This window comes from Oryx dammah, unplaced genomic scaffold (assembly GCF_014754425.2).
Source record: "Oryx dammah isolate SB20612 unplaced genomic scaffold, SCBI_Odam_1.1 HiC_scaffold_28, whole genome shotgun sequence".
Lineage (NCBI taxonomy): Eukaryota > Metazoa > Chordata > Mammalia > Artiodactyla > Bovidae > Oryx > Oryx dammah.
This window is the reverse complement of record NW_024070212.1, coordinates 15829984-15851237: the sequence shown is the minus strand read 5'-3', so window position 1 is coordinate 15851237 and position 21254 is coordinate 15829984. Positions and strand designations below refer to the sequence as shown.

Sequence of the window (21254 nt, the reverse complement as noted above, 5' to 3'; positions counted from 1 at the left end):
AGATTGCCAGGAGAAAAAAAAAAAAAAAGATTGCCAGGAGAAATCTCAATAACCTCAGATATGCAGATGACACCACCCTTATGGCAGAAAGTGAAGAGGAGCTAAAAAGCCTCTTGATGAAAGTGAAAGTGGAGAGTGAAAAAGTTGGCTTAAAGCTCAACATTCAGAAAACGAAGATCATGACATCTGGTCCCATCACTTCATGGGAAATAGATGGGGAAACAGTGGAAAAAGTGTCCGACTTTATTTTTTGGGGCTCCAAAACCACTGCAGATGATGACTGCAGCCATGAAATTAAAAGATGCTTACTCCTTGGAAGGAAAGTTATGACCAACCTAGATAGCATATTAAAAAGCAGAGACATTACTTTGCCAACAAAGGTCCATCTAGTGAAGGCTATGGTTTTTCCAGTGGTCATGTATGGATGTGAGAGTTGGACTGTGAAGAAAGCTGAGCACTGAAGAATTGATGCTGAACTGTGGTGTTGGAGAAGACTCTTGAGAGTCCCTTGGACTGCAAGGAGATCCAACCAGTCCATCCTAAAGGAGATCAGTCCTAGGTGTTCATTGGAAGGACTGATGCTGAAGCTGAAACTCCAGTACTTTGGCCACCTGATGGGAAGAGCTGACTCATTTGAAAAGACCCTGATGCTGGGAGGGCTTGGGGGCAGGAGGAGAAGGGGACGACAGAGGACGAGATGGCTGGATGGCATCACTGACTCGATGGACATGAGCTTGGGTAAACTCCGGGAGGTGGTGATGGACAGGGAGGCCTGGCATACTGCAATTCATGGGGTCGCAAAGAGTTGGACATGACTGAGCGACTGAACTGAACTGAGCTGAATTGAACTGTAACTTTGTATAGACCCTGCTAGGGATGAATCTGCTCTGACCTACTGATTACTATCAGCAAGAAGACTGCAACAAGTATCAGCTGGCAGAAGAGAGGATTAATTTACTTTGGCTTAAGTCCCAAGGTGCCAGAGAAATGTCAAATATTAGATTGGATTACTGATCCTCGAATGTGGCCCTTCTGCTTCCTCATCCAAAGTGGTACTGACTTGAGATGACCCAAAATTCCAGAATGGATGACCATCCTGACAGAACCTAGGAAAAGGAAGTAAAAAAGCCTCTGCTTCATTGACAAAAGATTAATAGTCATGGTATAGTAAGCAGTTAGCTCACTGACCCTGGATTACATGTTAATAAGTAGTGGTTGCTTACAAGTCAGTTGTCAGGATTGGAGGATTTGACTCAGGCTGAATAGAGTTCCCTCTGTATCAAGTCCAAAATATATGGTTAATGTTAAAGTCAGGTCCAGTGTTACATCACTTTACCCAAATAACATGTATCCATAATTCCCCAAAGAGGATGCAAAACCCAAACCACATACCACCCCAGCCAGCCTTACTTGGATGGATTATTTGATTGCATACAACCAGTCAGTGTATACCATTTGGGGATATGCTACCTGTAAGCATAAAGATATAACACATTTCCAAAGCCAAGAGTGATTTTCTGTAACTCAATGGTACTTCTTAGAACAGAAATACTTTGCTGATCATGAGTATACTATAGCCCAGTACAAGGCCAAACCTTCTTTCAGTGATGGTATACGTGGAAGCTAGGCCTTTAAAGTTGCCTCACAAAACAGTGTACACACAATTGGTTCTTAGAACTAAAACCTTATTGTCTTTTCCTTCCTTTCATCTTATCCTTTATTGATGTTCAACTTTGCAATTATCTTCCTTCAGAAGCTGGGAGTGGAGGAGAAGGCATTGGTACTCTACACTGCCTGTGTGTTCAATAGACACTTGATAATATTACTGGCTGACTTCTAGTCAGCTGGCTATGGAGAGAAATGGGCACTAAACTGAGAATTATCAATTAACACGAAAAATAATAAAATACACTAAAGTATTTTCTTTCTCAGAGAGAAATCCTCTAAGGGATGAGTTGCTTTCTAATCCTGTCAGTTGTGAGGTTGAGAAAGGGAAAGAATCCAAACCATTCTGGCTGAGGAGGTAAGTACGGAAGCAGATGACATCTCCGACAAAGGTAAGCTTGGTGTCTGGCTCGATGGCGTGCTCTACAGAAACAGGGATATAATCTGCCATGCCTGGATGTCTCCGGTCCCAGAGCCCCACAAGTGTCACCCCTCTGTTCACAGCCTGGGCCATGTAAGTATAGTTCCTATTCCCTGGTCCAATGAGAAGCAGGTCATCTCTGAAAGTAGACATGAAAGGTAGAAATCTCTGAAAAGAGTCAACAGTTCTGGAGTCAGACCCTATCACAACATTTTCTATTCAATAGCTCAAAAGAATTCAGATGGAATTCTACAGTGGAGAGTAAACAACTGGGGCTATGTACATTTATATACATGGTGCCCAGCTAGGCTATTTTTCTTAAAAAAAATTTTTTTCCAGTTTTGCTTTTTGATAATACTCCAGTTGGCTCCCTATAGGAGTTTTATATGAACTAGGACTTGTCAAATTCAAAACATATTAAAACTCTTCTTCATTGAATAATTAATTCTGGTCTTTCCCCCATTTTTAAAAAAAAGCAGATAGTTTTTTGTTTTGTTGCTTCTTTGGTTATACCACCATGTGTGAGTTTAGTTCCTCAACCAGGGATTGAACCCAGGCCCACAGAAGTGAAAGCATGGAATCCTGACCACTGAACCTCCAGGGAAGTCCCAATATTAAAGTCAACTGTCCCTCCCTATCTTAATAAAAGAAAGATCAGATTCCAAGTGCATAACATGAGAAGAATTTACTAGCGCTGCTATATACCAGGCTAATCTACAAGATTTCTGCCATAGTGTTAACACCATTCCTTTGCCTTCCATACCTGTTTAAAGCCAGATAAAGCTGGGTATTGTGTGTGTGGAATTTCTCTCCGATGCTATTGTAAAACTGAACAATGAAGGTAAGAGACATGCCCAAGGGAAAGGCTGATAGGGTCCTTCCTTGAGCCGTGTATAGCTTGGGGTGGCTGCTCATTCGCAGGTATGTCACTGGTGCTACCTGTGGGAGACAAAACCTATAGGTACAGAGCAGAATGCACTGGAGGGGAGCTATGACCATATTCTGAGACTTATAATCAATGATAAAAATCATGTTCCTCTTTTGTAGGAAGTAGCTAGCTCTTGATTTCAGATGACTTAAATCAGAGTGAAAAAGAAATATGACAGTACAGGAAATGGCTTTTAATTATCGGTGAGTGCTTAGTTGCTCAGTCATATCTGCCTCTTAGTGACTCCATGGACTATAGCCCGTAGTCTGGCTTGATGGCATGGCTCCTCTGCTCATGAAATTTTCCAGGCAAGAATACTGGAGTGGGTTGTCATTTCCTTCTCCAGGGGATCTTCCCAACTGAGGGTTCAAACCCGTGTCTCTTGCATATCTTGCATTGGCAAGTCGATTCTTTACCACTGAGCCACCTGGGAAGCCTCTTTTAATGATTAAAGCAGCAGAAATATGAAGCAAAGCTGGAGGTTTTTAAGAAATGGACTGTATTTCCTCTTTCGTGAAGACTGTCAATATTTATTGTTAAGGAGAAGACTCTTGAGAGTCCCTTGGACTGCAAGGAGATCCAACCAGTCCATTCTGAAGGAGATCAGCCCTGGAATTTCTTTGGAAGGAATGATGCTGAAGCTGAAACTCCAGTACTTTGGCCACCTCATGCGAAGAGTTGACTCATTGGAAAAGACTCTGATGCTGGGAGGGATTGGGGGCAGGAGGAGAAGGGGACGACCCAGGATGAGATGGCTGGATGGCATCAGTAACTCGATGGACGTGAGTCTGAGTGAACTCCGGGAGTTGGTGATGGATAGGGAGGCCTGGCGTGCTGCGATTCATGGGGTCGCAAAGAGTTGGACATGACTGAGCGACTGAACTGAACTGAACTGAATTGATAACTTATCAAGAATACTATAGATTTTGTTTTTGCACTATAACAGATAAAGTAAGGGAAGTAAAATACTGTGATACAGTAAGGGAAGTCCAGCTTTGAAACCTAGCTTTATCATTTCATATCTTCATTTAACCATTCTAGGTTTTATATTTCTTATCAGTTTAATAGGGCTAATGATGCTTGTATAATAAGGTTGTTGTGGTGGGTAAAAAAAATATACATAAAAGGAGCAACACAAGGCTGGAACATACTAGATTTTTAATGCCCCAAACATTTTGTTTTAGACTAACTTACTTCTAAGGTCTCTTCTAATTCTAATTTTTTTAAAAAAAGTCTAAAAACATTTAAAACATATCAAAAAGCCTAATTTTGAGTAACAGTTCTTGCATTTCTCCCATACCAATCCTTTTGCCAAAGTTGCTCAGAAAACAGTCATACCATTTTGAGATTAATCTCTTTTATAACAAGGACTCTAAAGTCCACTTTAATTTGATGGTTCATGTCAAGATTGTCCTCTTATGTTACAGTTCATTTCTGGCTTCCAGAGAAGTTTCTAGTTCTAAACAAAGTAAATCTGCCTCTTAAGGCCATGGTATTCCTTTTATTTTTTTGAGTAAGCCCCTGAACTCACCTGAACCCCAGTTATAGTTGTTTGGTTTACTCCAAAAGGTTCTGTAGAAGTGACTTCTAACACAGCAGTACCTGCAATGGAACCAGCTTTCAGGAGCCCTTCACCATCCTCCTCAATGACAGATGAATTAGGGAAACACTTGAGAACACGGGAACTCACAAAGGCGGCCCCTTCCCTAGGGAATAAATGGGGGCAAGTGGCATCTTTTGGGGGCTCTGACTGATCAGAAAACAAGGAGTAGCAATTGCCTACATCACTGTTAGAGGCTGTACTCAGAAAACTGCTTGATTCTCATTGTTGTGTAGTTATTTGTTCCTCAGGTAAAAGTCAGCCTTTGGATTATGCTTATCTCCTTAAAAATCAAATGCTATTATGTATTTATCATTAAAAAATTATTCGGTGAAAAGAATTAAAAACAGGTAAAGTCAGCTTTTCACATCTGTGGGTTCTGCACCACAGATACAACCAAGAACAGACTGAAAATTTCAAAAAGTTCCAGAAAGCAAAATTTGAACTTGCCTTGGATTGGTGACTATTTACATAACATTTATATTGTATTAGGTATTATAAGCAATTTAGAGATGGTTTAAAGTATACAGGAGGATGAGCATAGGTTATATGCACTATAACCTATAAATTCACTATAAATACTATACCATTTTATATAATGGATCTTTGAGTCTGCAGATTTTGGGGGCAAGGGTGGGTCCTGGAACCAATCCTTGGTGGATGCCAAGGGACAACTATATTCAAACAAATACTTGTACATAAATGTTCATAGCAGCACTATCCACAATAGCTAAAAGGTGAAAACAAACCAAAGGTCCACCAATGGATAATTAGATAAACAAAACGTAGTATATTCATACAATGGAATATTATTCGGTCATAAAAAGGAATGAAGTACCCATACATGCTACAGCTTGGATGAACCTTGAAATTATGTTAACTGCAAGAAGTCAACACAAAAGGTCAGACTGTATGATTTTATTTACATGAAACATACAATATTTAAATCCACAGAGACAGTTGATTAGTGATCGCTAGGGATTGAGAGGAGAGGAGAATGGTGAGTGACTGTTTAATGGGTATGGGTCTCTGGTGATAATGAAAATGTTTTGAAACTAGAGGTGATGGTTGTACAATACTGTGTATGTACTAAACACTGAATCAGACAATTTAATTTTATGTTATGTGAATTTCACTTCAGCTAAAAAATTTATTTGTGGGTTAGAAAAATCACCTAGAAGGCAATAGTTCTTTCCTGTGCAGTGTTTCACTGAGGGTAAAGTTAGATCCTGGCCTATCTTCTTCTCTATTCTCCTTACCTGTTGGTATGGAGTTTGAGCTGAGAATTCATGGGCATCAGAATTTGTTCAGGTTGGCACTCTGGATAGAAAAGTTGAAGTTTTTCAAATACCTGGAATGAGAAAATGATGCTTTCCTCATTTCTGGAAAAGACAAATGATGACCTTTACACACAAATGGACAAACTACAAATCAAGTCTGCCTGACTGTAATTTAGCTCAAGTTCCACAATATTGCTTTCCAAAATGAGCCAGGCATTTAAAATATATTTAGGTAGTCTAGAACATATAACCTAACATAGCCTGTTTCTGACTACAAGGGACTAGGCTTAGTTTGCATTTACCATATCCCCTATATTACTTAGATATTAGTATAAAATGATTTTGAAATTTCTAATTTTAGTTCTAGTAATCTAAAAAGAGATTTGAGAATGAAGAACCTATAGTATTAAATTAGCAAGGGCACTATTTAGGTCTTTTACCTCCCAGTAAAGTGCTTTTTCCTCTACCCCTCACTGAATCAGGGAACCAAAACCAAAACAAAGGATAAAAAGAAAAGAAAAAAATTAATCCCAAATTCAGAGGTAGAGAAACTTACTTCCTCTATACAAAATATATTTTTTCTTTGAATTCTAAAAACAGTAGGGCCATTTAACTTTCAGCTTGAATACATCTATAGAAACTTCATACTCTTACACATTACCAGAAGTTTGGACAGGATTTCATTCTACCTGTGAATATAGTTAAGTGGAATGTATCATAATATCTATGTTAGGTGGAACAAATCAGAAATTAATTCCTCTTTAGTTATTGTGGTGTTTGTATACTATTCATTGTGTTGGGAGTTGAATGCATGTGTTGTAGTTTGTAAGGTCAATACTCATAGACAAACAATTAGCAGAAATAACAAAGATCTAGAAACCCTAAGCCTATTTTAGAGATCCCTCTAGCAATTTCTCTATCTCTATCCAGACAAAGCTCTTCATGGAATATAAGAGAATATAACTTTCTTCTCCTCGATAAACAAAAACAAGATTTAGGTTTGGGACCTTACCAGGATCTGAACTTCATCAGACAGTTCTAACAAATTCCCCTCAAACTGTCCAGATGAACTGTTCATACAGTGGACAGTGACTTTGATATTGGTCCGACCAGCTGCTTTTGTGTGGACAACCATGGCAAAGTTATTCTCTACTGGAAGTTGCAGAAAAACCTAGACAGTAAAGGGATGGATTAATAAACACTGTGCCCTTCCCTCTTTGTTGAAAATAGCTAACCAGAAGAATTAAGAGTTCCAGATTTATTTTCTTTCTTCATTAAAAATTTTTTAAATTATTTATTTATTTATGGCTGTACTAGGTCTTCACTGCTGCACATGGGTTTTCTCTAGTTGCAGATAGTGAGGGCTATTCTCTAGTTGTGGTGTGCAGGCTTCTCTATGTGGTGGTTTCTCTTGTTGAAGATCATGGGCTCTAGGACGCGTGGTTTTCAGTAGTTTTGGTGCAGCAGTTTAGTTGCCCCATGGCATTTAGGATTTTCCTGGACTAGGGATTAAATCTGTGTCCCCTGCATTGGCAGGCAGATTCTTATCCACTGTGTCACCAGGGAAGCCCGTTCTTTTTTTTTTTCTTTTGGTGGCCACACCACACAGCTTGTGGGATCTTAGTTCACAACCAGGGACTGAATCCAGGTCCCCTGCAGTGAAAGCACCAAGTCTTTATCACGGGACCACCAAGGAATTCCCCCAGGGCTTACTTTCATATTTGTTTCTTTTTATATTCCCAGCAACACAGTCACCCCTAAAGTACACTTCTGTGTTCAGTGCTCAACTAATTCTGGAAAGATTCCTATACAAGAATTCTCATCTTGAAGTCAATTAATTGATAGGAGAAGAATGCAAATGAAAAAAGGGGTTTCCTAAATGGGTTGAGACAGTAGAGCCTGAGATGAGAGAGAAGTTAGGCAATCTACTCCTGGAGTTCAGAGTGACAGCAAGGGAGGAAGAGGACAAGAAAGGGAAGCCCCTGTTTAGGACAATGTTAAAACTAGCTGACAATTTCTCTATTTGCTTTACTTCCATTCTAGTCTAGACTAGATGAGGATTAGACCTTGACGGACTTCTGGTGAGAGAGAAGGGAGGTCCAACACTAAGGCAAATGTTGAAATAGGCACTTGCCTACCTTTTTGGCAATTTCATTCCTATCATTCATTTCATGTCCTGTCTCCTCTGCCTTTTTGCTGTCTGGAGCCCTCATCACCTTCCTTTGCTCACTTGACTCAGGAGTTCCAAATTCCAAAATCACCTTTCCCTCCACCCCTACATAAAAATTCTCGTTTCCCTTGTGCAGATTTTGATCAATTGTCTGGAAAAAAGTTTTATGCTAAAGAATAAGTGTTTTATAATTGTTTGATTCAACTGAATTTCTAAATGGTGACACCACAGTGCAGAAAGTCTACCTTGTAGGACATTAGAGACCTTGCTTCCTTTTTTGCTGCAAAAAAGTTTTAATGTTTTCATTTGGTCCAAGGTTTGGGAGAGGGCTCCAGGATAGTTGAAAAGCTGCCTAGTGGTTATAGAGAAGGGCTTCTGGTGTCATGCAAAAGCCCTGACAACAGAGGGGCTCCTCAAAGGCTGTGGGGCTCCCGAGGCTCCAAGTCATGCTTGAGGGTAAGCCTTTAGAAGAGATACCCACCCAGTTCAATCTGAGGACCAACCAGTCTGTGGAGGTTGGTCGGGTGATCACCATTTTCTTGATGAATTTTACCTCTTCATCTAGGATGCAGCTCCCTAAGAAGTCACAGAGATGGGGGTTTGCATGGGCAGAACCCAGGTCATGGAGATCCGAAAGGGCCTGGCTCAGGTTCTTCTCCATGAGTGCAGAGGCTTCCATAGGATTCTGGATTTTACCCACTCACCTTCAGATGCTACTGCAAGTCTTGAAAGAGGGTGTAGCCACTGTGCTGGTTTTGCATTTTCAAGAGATGCCCGTAACCCTCGCCCTGCTCACTAGCCAATTTGTGGAAAAAGTGGCCCATGCCCTCCAGAGCCACACTGTGGAAAAAGTGGCCCATGCCCTCTAGAACTACATCACTGCAGTTGAAATAGAAGCCCACAAAGAGGTAGGTGTAGGAGGCCCACAGATGCTTGTTGACCAGGTGGTTGATAATAGCCTCCATGTCAGTGGAATAATTATGACAAATCTAGGAGTTCATAGTTGATCGGTAATAAGGAGTTAAGCTCAAAAGATGATGTTGGCTGGTCCCTGGTGATCGCGGACAGCTGAGTGACTGATTCCAGTGGTTGCAACTGGAAAAAATGTTGGCAGGTGGTAGGAGGCTGGGGAAAGGGAGTGTCCTTGGGTCTGTTACATCCAAGCACTGTTGAAGCAAGAAACAGATCCACCGAACTGCCAAATGCACTACCCATTACAGACCTTTGTATTTGCCCATATCATCACCCAGTTTGTCTATGTGAGGTCAAAAGCTGGGGAAGAAAATCTTTGTGCAGCTCTCAATCATTTCTTCTGTTAGAGAAAAGAGTGTTTCTTTAGACGAGAAAATTAAAGGAGGGAAAAAGTAGAGCAGGTGCTAATAAGGCTTATGCCATCCCTTCCTTTCACACAATTCCTATTTGCTATCCCTTTTTTTCCTATTTGGAAAAAAAGCCAAATCCTTCTGCAGAACTCTACCAAACTAAGTACAGTTATATCTCTTTTCAGTTCCAAGTATAACCAGGCTCTGTGCAGTCCATGACAGAAGACCCAACCATGAGAGTTTCCTTAGATTATAGGTCTAGGATATTTTCAGAAAATTGGAAACTTTTAAATTTTTCCATACTTTTCTTTGTAACTGGCTCCAGAAATGACTTACTAATTGTAGCTTCTATAACCCCTCTGATCTCTTTTAAGGTCTAACTCTAATTCTTTGTTTTTGTAGGCACTGAATTGTGACCTTCTGGGTATCTTGGCCCCAGGTTTCTTCCAGACCTAGAATCTTCCCTCCAGACCTAGGTGGCTGCCACTGATCCTGGACCATCTTGGGTGGGTTCCATTAAACTGATGATCAGGTAATAGTGTCATGAAGTAGGTAAAATTTGTCTGTAGTATCCACTTCATATTTTTTTTCTTTTCCAGATTTCAGAGTAAGTGCTAAATGCATTAAAGTATAAAGGCTACTTTAAAAAAAAAAAACATAAAGATTCATGTTGCATTGTGGATTTCCTCAGTGGCCATCATTAGGGGCTTTGGGCATTTCAAAAGCAGCAGGTGCTGAATTTGGAGGAGCCAGTACCACCGTGGAAGAACAGTTTAATTAACTGTCCTTAAATTTGCCACTGATATAAGGTGCTCAGTCCAGAATCAGTTGCCAGTTGCTGGCCCACACAAGCCCTATGGCACTCACAGCACCCTACGTGCATGAAAGAAGATTCCAGTTCTTCCCCAGCTCCTAGTAGCATGGGCCCAGAAATGTGCTCAGCATCCAGCTTTCTTAAGTCTTAATGTCAACTGCCCATCATGCAGCACAAACATGATTATTAATATAATTAAGTATGTCTGAGTATGTTGAAAGATTATATCACATATTTAAACTCTATGTATAAATACTTTAATTCATAACATGTTATTCATGTAACACAGTTATTTGTTCACAAATGCAACATTATGCAACAGCAAATGTGTCAAAGGAAGCAATGCTTTCTTAAGCATTGTTTTCTTAAGAGCTCTTTCCAGCAAGTATGTTAAATATTGTGTAGTATTATCTGAATACTCAAATTTGGATTCTTCATATGATTTTCAGTTTTATAGCATTCACAGATCAGAAAAAGAGTAAGTAATAATGTTGTGTAGTTTAGAAGGAAGTCAGTCTAAAACCAAGGATGAAAGAAAATAAGTCCCTAAGGTAATATATTAACAGATATGTTCATACCTCTGAATGCCTGGGCACTAAATCCAGTACATCCCTTTTGCTCATGGACCAATGGAATGTGAGCCCAGGGTTGGCACTGCTGAAGGAGAAAGGGGTCTGGGTACTGGTCACTCCCATGACATAAACTGGCATCTGAAAAGGAAGAGTGGTTTTGTGCTATACCTCCTGTCCAGCTGGCATTATCAACATAATGAACCTGGAACAGAACCATCATACTGACCTCAGTAGCTGTGATGAGTCGAGTTGCAGCTGCAAGGATCCTAACAGCCCTTAGCTGTACAACCTCAATCTGTACTTCATCCTGCTCAACAGGGTGGAGAGCAAGCTTAGGCTAAGAGGGAATGTCTGTGGGGCAGACAGAGATGCTTATGACAACTCATTTGGTTGTTGTTGTCTGGGGCATTCAACAACAATGACAACAAAAATATGCCATATATATGGGCTTTTTGTTGTTGTTGTTCTTGAAATAATTTCTTAAGCATAGAGACTATGTCTCATAACAACGTCAAATACTCAGTGAGTTTTTCACTAAAGATTACATATTTCCCATGGACTACTGACACCCTCCCCATCACTACTTCCTCCTCCACCTCCCAATATGATTCCCAGATGGAAGAGCAGAAGCAGAGCAGAATAAAGAACTGATAACCTGGGAAAACACAATGACTTTTCCAGTATCTTCATTTACTGTCTGAATGGTGCCATGGACCACAGCTCTGCCAACTGCCTTCCCTGTAACTTGGCCCCTCCTATTAACAACAGCCACGGTCTGATTACTGATGGAGAAATGAATGATAGATTGAGGCTGAGGGCCACCTTCAGACATCACCTGAAATTTAAACACACCAGTGAATGCTGGAGTTTGAGGAGAAGTCACATCCCCTTTTCCAACATTCTGTCTGAGCAACTCAACTTCTTTACCTTCCCCCACTTTCCAACAAGCATTTGCCATATCAGCTCAAATGCAGATGAAATAGAAGTGCTATAAATAATCCATGGGATTCCAAGAAGTAGTTCGTACCATGATTATCATAGAACAAAGAAAATACTAATTTTCTTCTTTATCAGATCCTGTTGTACTTGGTTGAGAGTGGACAAGGGAAGGCCAACAGGAAGAGGTGTATATGTGTATTGGGGTGGGGCAGAGGTGGGATGAAGAGAAAGCCTCATTTTTGGCTTTAGGATCACCTGCATCATGTTAGTTGGAATCAGTGTCATTTTCTCTGGAACAAGTCTAAATGGAGGAAACACCTTGAAGGAGAAAACCAAAAGGACAACAGTGGTTAACTAGAGTCAGCTTCACAACAAATGATCATGCAGCTTATTCTAAGGGAAAAAAACTCCTAATTATGTACAATGACGTTGTATACAAAGACAGGTATTTTATTTATAATACAAATTTTCATTTTAATAGCAAAAAATTATAAATTACTTAAGTGAAAATGCTTAAATAAGTTATTATGTATCCACTCACTGGAATAAAAGTGGTCATTAAAATTATGTTTACAATTACTGTTTTTGGCCATACTTCACAACTTGTGGAATCTTAGTTCCCCAACCAGGGATTGAACTCATGATATAAGCAGTGAAAGCACAGAGTCCTAACCACTGGACATTTATAAAACTTATAAATTTATAAACAAGATGAAATATGAATTTTGGGTAAGGTAATTTCCTTACTTCAATTTGCCGAGGGGTTGATGTGAATTTTCTCCCCATCTTGTCCCTGGCAATAGCTACAAGTGTGGTTTGCCCAACAGTGATAGCTCGAAGGATATAATTTTCAGAGTATTCATCTTGTTCCTCCATTAGCCTGAAAAGACCCATGAATTTCTAGGTGAGAAAGATTTGTTTTTAGATTGGCCAGTTATACATCTTTCTAAGATGCTTGTGGGATCTTAGTTCCCCAACCAGGGAATGAACTCAGGAAAGTAGCCCTTAGAATGCAGAATCCTAATCACTGGACTCCCAGGGAATTCCCAATCTTCTGCTTATTTTAACTCAGGTTAAGAGGAACTGCCAGAAAATAACTTTCAGAGTCAAGACAAAGTTCATAGCAATGGCGGGAAGCTCCTGAAGTGCAAATATTTGTTCTAAATCTCCAAAGGAATAAGGGCAATATAAACATAGCCTCGCAAAACTACAAATACTAAATTGCCTCAGAATTTCTGTATTTTTTCTTTTGCAGAGGGGAATACCAGTGCAATACTCTTCTAGATAAGAGTTTTTGAAGGTCCTCAAGTCTGAAGCATCCCCAAAGAATATCATCCAAGAAGTTCCATAAAATAGAAGTGTTAATGAGACACATATTAGTCCCAAAATAAGACATCTGAGGATGTGAAAGGGGTATTTTGTCAAGAGTTGAATATGGGAAGAGAATGTGGGCTGAAATGTACTGTGACAAAAAAGGAAAGAAGAAAATCTGAAATAACCTAAGGGAGAGATAACCAGGCTACCAGGAGGGATATTCTCATGATAATAAATTTACGGAGAAAGAAGTATTGAAATGGTACTCACGCCAGGGTCACAATGGCAGAAGCCAGTTGCAATTTGAGCTCCATGTTTCTGAAGTATTTCTTTCGGAATGGGCGTTTGGAGGAGCCAAGAACCCTCACAGTTACTAACACAGTTTTACCTATTTCAACCTGGTAGTTAAAAAATAAAAGTAAAAAAAAAATTCAAAGTTAATTTAGTAAAGCTGTCTCATTTACGTAGGGCAGTTTAACGCAAAGGTGGCAAGCCCTTCGGTTCATGCTAAATGTTCTTGATCAGCCTTTGAGCAAGTAGGTGTAATCTATGTATATTCTTTTTGGACAAGGTAATGGCACCCCACTCCAGTATTCTTGCCTGGAAAATCCCATGGACAGAGAAGCCTGGTGGGCTGCAGTCCATGGGGTCACTAAGGGTTGGACATGACTGAGCGACTTCACTTTCACTTTTCACTTTCACGCATTGGAGAAGGAAATGGCAACCCACTCCAGTGTTCTTGCCTGAAGAATCCCAGGGATGGGGAAGCCTGGTGGGCTGCCGGCTATGGGGTTGCAGAGAGTCGGACACGACTGAAGCAACTCAGCAGCAGCAGCAGCATGTGTATTCTTTTAAGCTGTTCTTTAACACTCTATCTTCATCATGATTAATGTTGGAATGGTGTTCTTTAAGGGCAGGTATTTCCATTAACATTATCAAAGGGCTTGGCAAATACACACAGTAGCTGAGCACAGACTATATTAAGTGACGCTAGTGAGTGAGAATGACACCTGCTTCCCTTAAGAGATAAAGCAAACCTTTCTTACCTTATCAATCAGATCAAGCTCCAGCTCTTGTATGTCTGACACGGTGAGGTGAGCCATTGCTGGACCCAAGAAAGCCAAACACAGATCATAGACCTCCAAGGTGAGAATTCCTGAATGCAATGGAACTAACTAGAGGGAAGAAGATTGCAGCTGGATAAAGAAGCAAATATGCTCCAAGCATAATCAGAGCAATTATTTCCATCCAAAGTAGAAAATACAATATCTTACTTTCTTTGTGATGGGAACTCTGAGAAGTCACGTTGTAAGTTTCAGGAATAGCATAATATGTCCCCTTAAAGTGATGCTTCAGTTTGTGGCAAAATATGTACCCTTAACAAATATTTATTAACGGATAAACAGCAGAGTTTAAATTGACTGATTTCAAGCAGAATCCAACATGCATATCCAGTTTTTTAATTATGAACAGGGAAAGGATTCAGGAAGAAAATCAGATACGTTTACACTGCAATCTCAAGTAGGGGGGGAGCACAGGGTGGACTGATGCTTTGTTTTTCCTCCTTGTACTACATACAGCTCCTGCGCAGCAGTGTGGTTTTTCACATCCGTTGCTGGCATACAGGGCCTCAGTCTCCCCTTTTAAAAAGCAACATTATGACTACAGTAAGTTAAATTCCTTTGAGCTCTTTGAAGGAAATAAATACATATGTTAATTTAAGGTACACTTTTTATTACTGCAAGTCAACTAAAAGAAAATCCCTTGGCATATTGACTATGGAGTCAGATTAATATTTTGAGTTGCCATATCTGGCTGAAAACACCATATACTCAAGTTATAAAGTCAATAGTATATTTAACTATGCACACAGTTCTGTGCTTTGAAATTTATAAAAATTAACCTTCTTTTTAAATTTTTTATTTATTTTTTAATTGGTGGAAAATCACTTTATAATTTTGTGTCGCTTTCTGCTGTACAACAATATGAATCACCCATAATTATATATATCCCTTCCCTCCTGAGTCTCCCTCCCCTCCCGCAACCCAGCCCTCTAGCTCATCACAGAGTTCCAGGCTGGACTCTTATATGTTATTTAGTGACTTCTTACAAAGTGTCTTTCTCACACATGATTGTGTATATATGACAATGTTACTTTCTCAATTTGTCCCACTGTCCCACTTTCTCAATTTGTCCCACTCAATTTGTCCTCACCTTCCCCGACTGTGTCCACAGAATGGTTCTGTTCATCAGCAATATTTTTCTAAATTCCCATATATATGCGTTAATATATGATACTTGTTTTTCTCTTTCTGAACCTTGTTTTAATGGAAATCTTATAGTTAGATGTCTCCTACACTGTTTCCACTCAATCAGAACCAAACATTTCCCCATATTATATGCTATGCTCAGTCGCTCAGTTGTGTCCGACTCTTTGCGACCCCATGGACTGTAGCCCGTCAGGCTGCTCTGGCCATGGGATTCTCCAGGAAAGAATACTGGAGTGGGTTGCCATTTCCTTCTATAGGTAGTTATAAAAAAAAAAAAAAAACTCATTTTTTTGTTTAAGAATCTATATAGGTTAAAAAAAGAAAAAGACAAATGTTATTCTTTGTAATAAGTTTGAAATGCCCAATAAAATTTTTCCAGTCATTCTCCTAAGAATGAGCTTTGACCTGAGACCATCGATCTGGGGATATTTCTGGAACTCACCTGGACAGAGCTTTCTGCTTCCAGGTAAGTGATGGTGACAATATCTTGCTCACTACTGTTGACTAAAAAATAACCAGATCCTTCCACAAGGCTAAATATTTCCTATGGAAAAATCAAGACAAATAATATTCCATTCCCTTTGGATTGTAAATATTTCAAAGTAATTTCCACTTACCTAAGAAAGAGTATGACATTAAAAGATTAAAATCAAAGACCAAATATAATTATTAAAGTATTAGTGCTAAGGATAATTATTATATATACATTATATATGTATCAGTGATTTTTAACACATAAGTGAGCTTTTTTATATTTATACTGTTAATTTTAATAACCTAGAACTCTCCCCTCCAACATGATTCCATTTAGCCAGAACCATACAGCTCCTACCTTCACATCAGGGTGGTCATAGATGGTGGCATTCTCAGGCAGTACCGTTACGTCATCTACCAGGAGCAGCTCCACAGCCACAGACCTGGGCAGGTTGGAAAGTTCCTAGAAATGTAATAAGAACCATAATGGTAAATATAAACTTTTAATTCCTCATCTCAGTGCATAAAGATTCCAATACTCTTTCAAGTGCCAAAGACAACACAATCCACAAAGGTGCATAATTCTCAGATTTACGTCAGCTGTATTTATACTTACATCAGCTATATTTATAGACTTCTGCTGCTGCTGCTAAGTCACTTCAGTCGTGTCCGACTCTGTGCGACCCCACAGATGGCAGCCCACCAGGCTCCCCTGTCCCTGGGATTCTCCAGGCAAGAACACTGGAGTGGGTTGCAGGAGCCTTAAATTTCAGTTAATTAATATTTTCACATAATAGTCTCCACTTACCTTTGGACTTTTCTTCTCTGAATAGCCCACAAAATTGACTCCAATGAGTACAGTCCCTTTTATCTGATGTACTTTAAGGATCTGATGACCTGGAGACATGCAGAAAAATACCCCGTGAGAAACAATAACACATAAAATACAAAAGGGTCCCCAGAGAACCAAACTCTACCATAATTTTTTCCAAATGGTATTTTATTGGAGGGAGAAAAAAAAAATCACACACACACAGTGATTAGGGAAATATAAAAGAAACAGAAAACTGAGGTTTTGTGCTGACTTTGCTGACCTTGGGCAATGTTTATTTCTCAGTTCCTTTATTAAATGGGAGATTGAGAGGCAAAAATCTAAAATTCTTTCCAGTTCTAATGGCTTGTGAGCCCAAAAATAAGCTGACAATAGTGTATGGGGAAATTTTTGTTTGATTTAAAAATAGAAGTGAGAAATAAAGAGAAAGTCCTTTGGGATTTTTATGCTTCTAAACTGTTATGTGTATGTAAATGTTATGGCAGTCCCTTACTCAAAAATTTTAAATGACTAACTAGTCCTTATTAGAGCAATTCAAACTCCTTAAACTGGTATTTGAAGCCATCTATAATCTGACCTTGCTTTACTCATTTATTCTTTTCAATTTAACTAACATGAATCTGCCACTTTACTGAGGTCAATTCTTATCATATTCTCAACAAATGATGATCATGCATAAATCTGTAGAATATTTTCTCATGATCTTACATTCATTCATTCAAAACAAAGATTTATTAAGGGTCTACTATATGTTAGGTACTATGGCAGTAATTAGGATACAGAGATGAAGACAACACTATTCTTACCTTCAGAGAAACCCACAGCTTAGGAGGGTGGCTGAGAGGTAAACCAACCAATGCAATACAATATAGAAGTATGTACAAAGCACATAATACAGAATATATAAGAGCACAAAGAAGGAACATTCTCCTTAGACTGGGAATATAGAAGAACAGAAAATTCCTAGATTACTAGAGGAAGAGTTTAGCTAAGCAAAGATGCAAAAATCAAAAAAATAAATTAAAAGAGAGAGAAAGAGAAAATACAACTTTTGCAAAGGAAAGAGGAATGACAAGGCTCATCTCGTCATGGTTAAGGATCTAAAGTCATTGAGTTTGAGAAAAGTGTAGAAACGTGGGTGGTAATGAAAGGTGAAGCCAAAGAAGCAGGTATGGGTTGGTATGTTAAGCTGCATGGACGTATCCAGAAAGACACCGTGACAACACTGGTAACAGTACAGTCAATAATTAAGACTATACTATAGGCTATGATATCAGAGAGCTTGCGGCTTCATCTATTTCTTGTTATGATTTCAGGCCCTAAAACTCAGCCTAGAATATAATAAGAACTCACTAAATGTTTAATGAAGGAGTAAACTTAGTAAACAGGGATACTATGTCAGTCTCCCATAACTGCAATGAGGATAACAAGAAAGAATGTATATATCAGACTTCCCTTATGGTACAATGGTTAAGAATCCACCTTCCAATGCAAGTGGATTCAATCCCTCGTCAGAAAACTAAGATCCCACTTGCTGTGGGGCAACTAAGCCCAGGAGCCACAATACTGAGCCTGCCACTCTAGAGCCCATGCTCCACAAGAGAAGCTGCCATCGTGCTGGAACTAGAGAAAGCCCAGCTGCCACAGCTAAGACCCAGTGCAGCAAAAAAAAAAAAAAAAAAATTAAAAGATAAAAATTAAAAAGTATATAAAGTATTTAATGTAGTATCTGGCATGTCATAAGAGCTCAATAAATTACTAGACTTAAACTATTTTAAAAAGAATTTTAAGACAGAGTTTTGTATTTATTCTTTAGAAGGATCATTCTGGACAGTAGTACGCAGGATGGATTAGACGGTAGGAGAGACACACGGAGATCAGTTAGGAGGCTACTACAGTGATATAGGATAGAGGTTATGAGGATATTAGTGATGAAGTTAGAGAGGAAGGGATAAAACAAACAAAAAAAAACATTTAGAAAATAAAATGGATGGTATTTGGTGATTCATCATTACAGGGTATAACAAGCATCTCTTTCTTCCCTACCACTTTTTACATTAACTGTATCATATTATTTCCAGTCCTGGCCACAGGACTGGAAAAGGTCAGTTTTCATTCCAATTCCAAAGAAAGGCAATGCCAAAGAATGCTCAAACTACCGCACAATTGCACTGATCTCACATGCTAGTAAAGTAGTGCTCAAAATTCTCCAAGGCAGACTTCAGCAATATGTGAACCGTGAACTCTCTGATGTTCAAGCTGGTTTTAGAAAAGGCAGAGGAACCAGAGATCAAATTGCCAACATCCGCTGGATCATCGAAAAAGCAAGAGAGTTCCAGAAAAAAACATCTATTTCTGCTTTATTGACTATGCCAAAGCCTTTGACTGTGTGGATCACAATAAACTGTGAAAAATTCTGAAAGAGATGGGAATACCAGACCACTTAACCTGCCTCTTGAGAAATCTGTATGCAGGTCAGGAAGCAACATTTAGAACTGGACATGGAACAACAGACTGGTTCCAAATAGGAAAAGGAGTACGTCAAGGCTGTATATTATCACCCTGCTTATTTAACTTCTATGCAGAGTACATCATGAGAAACTGGAAGAGAATGCTGGACTGGAAGAAACACAAGCTGGAATCAAAATTGCCGGGAGAAATATCAATAACCTCAGATATGCAGATGACACCACCCTTATGGCAGAAAGTGAAGAGGAACTAAAAAGCCTCTTGATGAAAGTGAAAGAGGAGAGTGAAAAACTTGGCTTAAAGCTTAACATTCAGAAAACGAAGATCATGGCATCTGGTCCCATCACTTCATGGGAAATAGATGGGGAAACAGTGGAAACACTGTCAGACTTTATTTTTTTGGGCTCCAAAACCACTGCAGATGGTGACTGCAGCCATGAAATTAAAAGACGCTTACTCCTTGGAAGAAAAGTTATGACCAACCTAGATAGCATATTCAAAAGCAGAGACATTACTTTGCCGACTAAGGTCCGTCTAGTCAAGGCTATGGTTTTTCCTGTGGTCATGTATGGATGTGAGAGTTGGACTGTGAAGAAGGCTGAGCGCCAAAGAATTGATGCGTTTGAACTGTGGTGTTGGAGAAGACTCTTCAGAGTCCCTTGGACTGCAGGGAGATCCAACCAGTCCATTCTGAAGGAGATCGACCCTGGGATTTCTTTGGAAAGAATGATGCTAAAGCTGAAGCTCCAGTACTTCGGACACCTCATGTGAAGAGCTGACTCATTGGAAAAGACTCTGATGCTGGGAGAGATTGGGGGCAGGAGGAGAAGGGGATGACCCAGGATGAGATGGCTGGATGGCATCACGGACTTGATGGACGTGAGTCTGAGTGAACTCCGGGAGATGGCGATGGACAGGGAGGCCTGGCGTGCTGCGATTCATGGGGTCACAAAGAGTTGGACACGACTGAGCGACTGAACTGAACTGAACTGAACTGTATCATATTATTGGTATTTTAATGTTATAGTATCATACACATATTAGTACTATGATATAGCATGTAGTTAAGCCCTTAAATTGGTCCTGAGTATATAAACTCCCTGGTGGAGGGAGCTTCTTCCCTGGTGGCTCAGAGGGTAAAGAGTTTGCCTGCAATGCGAGAGACCCAGGTTATATCCCTGGGTCTGGAAGATCCCCTGGAGAAGGAAATGGCAACCCACTCCAGTACTCTTGCCTGGAAAGTCCCATGGACAGAGAAGCCTGGTAGGCTACAGTCCATGTAGCAAAGAGTCAGACATGACTGAACAACTTCACTTTCACTTATAAACTCCCTGAGGGTAAGGAAAAGGTTAAATCTTATTTCTCTAATGTTTCTTTTTATTTTTGGCTGTGCTGGGTCTTTGTTGCTGTGAACAGGCTTTCTCTAGTTGTGGCGAGTGGAGTCTACTCTTCATTGTGATGTGTGTTGCGGAGCATGGGGTCTAGGCGTGGATTCAGTAGTCATGTCACATGGCTTGGTTGTCCTGTGGCATGTTGGATTTTCCAGGATCAGGGATCAAACTTGTGTCCCCTGTATTGGCAGGTGGATTCTTAACTACCACCAGGGAAGTTCCTCTCTGGTGTTTCTTACTCAACTGAATGGTTACCTAAATGGGAAAAGAATTTGAAAAAGAATAGATACATGTACATGTATAACTGAATCACTTTGTTGTACACCTGAAAACTAACACAACATTGTTAATCAACTATGCTCCAATATAAAATTCAAAGTTAAAAGAATGAATGGTGGGCTTCCTTGGTGGTCCAGTGGTTAAGAACGCACCCCGCAATGCCAGGGATATCAGTTTGATCCCGGGTCCAGGAAGATCCCATATGCTGTGGAGCAACTAAGCCCGTGTGCCACAACTACTGAGCCAGCATTCTAGAGCCCGTGAGCTGCAACTACTGAGTCCATGCACTGCAACCACTTAAGCCCGTGTGCCTAGAGCCTGTGCTTGGCAACAAAAAAGCCACTGCAGTGAGAAGCCCGCACACTTCAATGAAGAAGAGCCCCTGCCGGCTGCAACTAGAGAGAGCCTGTGTGCCGCAACAAAGACTCACCACAGCCAAAAAATAAAACAAATAAATCTTAAAAAAAAAAAATGGTTACCAAATGTTCACACCAGAAACCTAAAATTACCCTTT

General features: G+C 39.8%; 1 protein-coding gene and 2 pseudogenes across 1 annotated transcript in view; all 3 read right to left on the bottom strand.

The window, feature by feature from the left end:
* The window catches only part of NUP210L (nucleoporin 210 like), a 94672-nt gene that overhangs the window by 15240 nt on the left and 58178 nt on the right, over window positions 1-21254 (bottom strand). Inside the window, 15 exon segments of the mRNA XM_040230561.1 lie at window positions 2008-2225; window positions 2850-3025; window positions 4546-4720; window positions 5874-5965; window positions 6907-7065; window positions 10779-10910; window positions 10999-11079; window positions 11428-11607; window positions 11967-12029; window positions 12459-12591; window positions 13296-13423; window positions 14072-14200; window positions 15738-15839; window positions 16128-16232; window positions 16578-16666. Of these exon segments, the coding sequence (XP_040086495.1) occupies window positions 2008-2225; window positions 2850-3025; window positions 4546-4720; window positions 5874-5965; window positions 6907-7065; window positions 10779-10910; window positions 10999-11079; window positions 11428-11607; window positions 11967-12029; window positions 12459-12591; window positions 13296-13423; window positions 14072-14200; window positions 15738-15839; window positions 16128-16232; window positions 16578-16666 (1962 nt within the window).
* LOC120855789 lies at window positions 8429-9185 on the bottom strand (annotated as a pseudogene).
* LOC120855802 lies at window positions 10164-10331 on the bottom strand (annotated as a pseudogene).